At 35.8% G+C, this 6,000-nt stretch overlaps 1 protein-coding gene across 3 annotated transcripts in view; it reads right to left on the reverse strand.

The window, feature by feature from the left end:
• The window catches only part of LCTL (lactase like), a 31,919-nt gene extending 26,809 nt beyond the window's left edge, over positions 1-5,110 (reverse strand). For 2 of the 3 annotated variants that reach the window (XM_074234450.1, XM_074234449.1), the window contains exons 1-4: positions 5,015-5,110; positions 4,735-4,830; positions 2,296-2,350; positions 2,038-2,199 (exon numbers count right to left, since the gene is read on the reverse strand). In XM_074234450.1, the coding sequence (XP_074090551.1) occupies positions 2,038-2,199; positions 2,296-2,350; positions 4,735-4,830; positions 5,015-5,104 (403 nt within the window). In that variant the 5' untranslated portion in view covers positions 5,105-5,110. The remainder of the gene's footprint in view (positions 1-2,037; positions 2,200-2,295; positions 2,351-4,734; positions 4,831-5,014) is intronic. The other variant, XM_074234451.1, reaches the window with a different exon arrangement.
• Between the last annotated feature and the right edge of the window lie 890 nt (positions 5,111-6,000).

Genomic DNA, 6,000 nt, shown 5'->3' on the forward strand with positions numbered 1-6,000 from the left:
TTGGAAATTGTAGGAAAGTCCATCAATTGGGGAATGTTTGAACAAACTGTGGCATACAAATGTGATGGAACACTATTGTTCTATAAGAAATCATGAGTGATGGGACTTCAGAATAGCCTGGAAAAAAACTTGCATGAACTGGTGCTAAGTGAGCAGAACCAGAAGAATGTTGCACACACTTATAGCTACATTGAATGGTGATCAGCTATGAAGATCGTGTTCATTTCAGTAGTTCAATAGTCAAAGACAATTCTAAAAGACTTGATAAAAAGAACATCCATATCCACTGAAGGCATTATAGAGTTTAAATGCAGACCAAAGCTTACTTCAATTTTTAAAAGTTATCTTATGCATTGTTTATTTTTCTCACTAATGTTTTTTTCCTGTTGTGATTTGATTCATCTTTCACATGATTAATATGGGTACCTTTTTAGCATGGTTATACATATATAGCCTATATTAGATTGCTTCCTATGGGGGAGGGAAGGGAAGAGGGGAGAAAAATATGAAACTCAAAACCTTGTAAAAAATTCTTGTTGAAAACTACGATTGAATGTAGTTGGAAAAACAGAAATAAAATATTATTTTTGAAAAAATTTATTTTATGTTTTTTCTTTATTATGCTTCCCCCTTTAGTTCTGCTTCTTCTTTTACAAGATGATTAATATGGAAATATGTCAAACATGATCATACATGTATAACTTGTAACTTGCTGTCAAGGGAAGGAGAGAGGAAATGGAGAGAAAGCTTACAAAAAGATGAATGTTGAAAACTATCTTTGCATATAATTGGAAAAATAACATTTAAAAGAAAGAAATGACTAGAGGATTATTTCAGAAAAACCCAGGAAAAACTCACAGGGCTGATTCTGAGTGTAGCAGAACCAGGAGAACACTGTACACAGTTACAGCAATGTAGTGTGATGCTCAATTATGACAGACTAAGCTCTTCTCAGCAATACAGTGATCTAAAATAACCCTGAAAGACTAACCCCCATCTAGCTCCAGAGAAAGAGCTGATAATGATTGAATACAAACCAAAGCATGCTATTTTTCACTTTTTCATTTTTTTCTTTTATTTGTCTTCTTATACAAAATGTCTAATATAGAAATAATTTACATATTTGCTCAAGTATAAGCTACATCTGATTACCATCACAGGAAAGGAAGTAGGGAGAGATAGACTTTGAAACTCAAAACTTTAAATAATATGTTAAAAAAAAAAAGATAACACCAAAAAAACCAAGTCAAAGCAAACAAAAAAAAAACCAAAACCCAAGTAAAAATTTTGTTCTTCTTTCATTTTCCTATAATTTAAAAGAAAAAATGGAAGAGAGATTGGGAAACAGGAAGAGAAAAGAGTCAGAAGATACAGAAGAGAAAAATGTCTAAGTAAGTGATGAGCTTTTTTTTCCCCAAGCACAGAAATGTTCATTTTCTCAATATTCTCAGTATATTTCAGAAAGAAACAGTTCTATTTCTCTAATTTTTGGTGGCTCATCCAGTTTATGACTTATCTAGGTCATTTATTGCCATTTAGCTTACTTCCTTCTATTTCCCTAGCTTTTTATTCTTTTCACGAGAATACTGCAAGAAAAGGTTCATGACTATTCTATTTGTTATTGTTGTTCAGTTGTATCTTACTCTTCCTGACTCCATTTGGGGTTTTCTTGGCAAAGATACTGAACTAATTTGCCTTTTCTTTCTCCAACCCATTTTACAGGTGAGGGAAGTGAGGCAAATAGGGATCAGTGACTTGCTCAGGGACATACAGCTAGTAAGTGTCTGAGATCAGATTTGAAATTCCCGATTCCTGATTCCAAGCTGAGCACTCACCACTGTGCTATTTAGCTGCCCAAGCTATTAGAATTATGGAATGAAATGATTGGAAGGAACTTGAATTTTATTAATCACTTGACTGAATGAAAGCCACTTGCAGCCCTTAAAATCCAGATTTTCCCCATTCTCAGGTTAGCCAGACTTTGCAATATATCACATCACCCCTCCAACTGCAATAGGATGAGTTCAACTGACTCACCAATGTAGTCCTTCATAACTTGGGGGTAGTCCCCAGCATAAATGGGATTTGCAAACCAGCCGAGACAGAATTGCATGTATCTTTCAGCAGCTTCAATGTCCTTTGGATTAGTGATGTCCACAGGCTCTCCCCAGTTGCAAGTTAATGAAATTCCTACCAGTCCTTTGGGAAAAAGGGAGAAAATCAAGTAATGTGATCCCTAGCAGAGCCTATGTTTGTTTCAATTCTATTTGCTGATTGTAAATGCTTGAGGCTCACCTTGTTGTGTTTTGCGCCAGGCTTTGTTGTATGAGTGCCAGACCTTTGCATGGGACTAGAAAGAAAAGAACACATTCTTATAATGCCTCTTACTAGTTTGGGCCAAGGACCCAAATATCTGTCATAAATATCTGTGCATATACCCTAACACTTTCTTTTCACATAGTAGGTATTTAATAAATGATTGAAAAGATGTTGTTCTTCCTAGAAAACCTATTCTATATAGCCTCATCTTTTCCCTGCTTTTTACATCTGGATCATCCCATCATTCAATGTCAAGCTGTATTAGTCCAAGGTCAAGTTCTAGCAAGTGACTAAGTGGCACAATGAATAGAGCACTGGAGTTGGAGTTTAGCAGAGCTGAGCTCAAATCCAACCTCAGACACTAGCTGAGACAAATCACTTAATCTCTGTCTCAGTTACCTCAACTGTACTATTAGGATAATAGTTCTTACCTCCCAGGGGTTGTTGCAAGGGGGGAAATATAAGTTAATATTGACTTGAAGTACACTATAAAGGTTACCTGTTCTAATCTAGCCTCTGTGATTCCTTTCTCTGCATATTATATACAGTCTACCATCTCCCAATTCTAAATTCTAAATCATCCACAGTAATGGAGATAAATCACAGGGTTATAATCCATGCCATCAGACAATCCAAAAAGTGCCTATATTTGGCTTTGCAGTGCTTCATGGAATTTGCAGTATATTTATCTTTTTGGCTATGTTTCTCTTGGGCTAAAATTAAATGAAAATATATTATCTGAGAATATAGACTGGGTGGTATCAAGCTGAGTGATAAGAGAAGTCAGTTCAGGATTAAGAATTCATTGCAGATAATTATAAAATGACTAATCTATAAATGGATAATAAGGTTGCCTGAATTTTTTACTAAATATTATAGTAAAGAAAGTGATCTATTAGTTCATCCGGAAAATCAATGATTTGAAAAATATGTATGCCTCTAAGACATAAGGTAAGTAGGTATTTGCCTAACCCTGCCACTTGTTCCCTTGCTCTCTATCCCTTTCCATCTCCTCTAGGTCCACTGATCATTTCTTTTTCTCCTAATCTCATTCTTTTGCTTCATCAATCTCTCCCACTATGCTAGATTTTTGCCTACTTCCTATAAATATACTCATTTGTTAAAAGGGAAAACAAAAAAATCATGTTTGCTTTGGCTCTCCCCTCAAAGTATCATCTTAAATCTCTTCCCCTTTACTGCTAAATGTATTGCCATCATTGTTTTCTGATTGTTTTCTTCCATGTCTGATCTATTCTCTGGTCCATTAACCCCCTCTTGCCTTTAAATGTGTGCCCTACAAGGTTTTGTCCTCAATTCTTTTTTGTCTTTACACTCTTTCTCCTGTCATTCCTTTCCTTTTCTATGCTTTTAGCTATTTCCTCTGCAAAATACTCACAGATTTATATATCCAGTCCTAGACTATTTTATGAGCTCCTATATTTTTGGACATTTTCAGATATAATTATGACATTTCAGATTCAACATGTTCAAGAAGAATTTAACTTTCCCTAAACTTGTTCTAACATCCCTGTTTTTGATGATGACACCATAATTTTCCAGTTACCTAAACTGGAAAATTTGGAGTCAATTTTGTCTCTATTTTGTCTCATCTCCCACTTCTTACCAAATCTATCCCTTGCCAAAATCACATTAGACCATATATCTTATATCCATCTTCTCTCCACTCACTGACATCTAATTCAGGTCCTCATTAACTCTTTTTTGAATTAATGTAATGGGCTCCCAAATGGTTTCTCAGCTTGTATTCTACCACAAACCACCAAAATATATATATTTTAAATTTACAAATCTGACCAAGTTGCATCCTTTTCTCCAACTTCAGTAGATCCTTATTGTCTATTGGTTAAAGCCCCCTCCAACCTGACAGCAACCTTTCTTTCTAGTAATGCAGAAGATAAGTATAACTATAGAGAACAAAAGTATGAGGTAAAGAAATACAAAGTTTTGGGAAGAAGGCCCCTGGTGAACAAGGGTGAAGAAGTGTTTTCCAGTGATGACTTTGACCTAGTCATGTAAATACAAATGTCTTATTAAAGGAAAAATATGTATATTCATTAATCGATGACATACCTTGTTGCTAGTTAAAGGTTTCATGTGGGTACTTATTGTATCTTCAACTAGCTGCCATGTTTTTAGAGACATCCTTATTTTTTTGTCTATGACATCTATCTACCACCATGAATTTGTAGTGACAGCTCATAAATATTTGTTTAATCAACATACATATACCAATGGATCATTATTTAACATGTTTAAGTAATATATGAGGGTTAGATCTGAAATAAAAGGCATTGAAGATGCAAGAACCCTGAATGTACTTCAGCTTTGAGAAATCATCTCCCTCCCTCAGCCTTAGTCAACAGACCAATGAAAATTTTACTCTTTTATTTTTACCTTAATGATATGATGTGCTGCTATGTATGCCCCAGTACCTCTGAGCTTCAGTCCAGGGGCATGTCGTCCTGTCTCATAGCCTTCCTTTGCAATTGACTAAAACAAGGAGGGGAATATGAGTTAGTGGGAAAATAGCTGTGAAAATCAGTTAAAAAAAAGTGTTATATGGAATGATCTCTAGGAGGAGTGAGACAAAGGAATACTTGATGGAATCTAGGCAATATAAAAACATTTTTTAAAAAGAGTAGGGTCCATAGGTCTGAAAGATAATTTGACTTACCCAAGGGTCACTGAAAGTTATCCAGTGCTTCACCTGGTCTCCAAACTTTTCAAAGCATAGATTGGCATAATCATTGAAGTAGGTAACCATGCTTACATTTTGCCAACCTCCGAATTTGACTTGAAGCATCTAGATGCATAGGAAGGGAGAGAGAATACATCTCTGAGGACACTGTGATGAAAGACATTTGGAAGCCAGTTGAGAAAGAAAGGGAAGGGAAGGAAAAGAAAAGTTCATTAAGACTTATTATGTGCCAAGAACTCTGCTCAGCACTTTATAATTATTAAGTCATTTAATCCTTACAACAACTTTGAGAGGAAGGTACAATTATGTTATCCATTTTAGTTGAGGAGACGAGGCAGACAGAGGTTAATTAATTTGCTCAAGAGTATGCAGTTGGCAAGTATCTGAGGCCAGATTTGATTCCAGGCCCTGTGCTCTATTCACTTGCCATTGTGGATGGCCTTTCCCATTTTGTGGCAACCCCATTCCCCTAAAAAAAATCTTTTTGATTTTTGATTGATACAACTGAATCTTTCATCCAAATAAAGAAAGATTCTTATGGAGTCTTGTTAAAGGTGTATGATATGAGCAAAAAGCTTCACTGGTACTAGAGAAATGGCTTAAAAATATAAAAGGAATAAAATAATTAGGAGAGAAGCCTACTAGATAAGGATAGATAAAGCTAGATTAAAAAAGGAAGGGAGAAATGAGATTAGAAAAGAATTGGAGAAAGTGAAGCCAAGATGGCAGCATGAAGGCAGCATTTCCTGGGAACTCCTTCTCCCCAAAACTCCAAAAGCCATCAAATTATGACTCTAGCCAAAATTTAGAGGGGCAGAACCCACAGAAAGACTGAACGATACATTTTCCCAGTCCAAGATAATTTAGAAGTTCCACAGGACAGGTGTGTTTCACCAGCATCAGGAGTTGGAAAAAGCCCCAGGCACAGGGCATCCCCAGAACATCTTGAAGGGGCAGGGAGA

This window comes from Macrotis lagotis, chromosome 4 (assembly GCF_037893015.1).
Source record: "Macrotis lagotis isolate mMagLag1 chromosome 4, bilby.v1.9.chrom.fasta, whole genome shotgun sequence".
NCBI classification, from domain to species: Eukaryota; Metazoa; Chordata; class Mammalia; order Peramelemorphia; family Peramelidae; genus Macrotis; species Macrotis lagotis.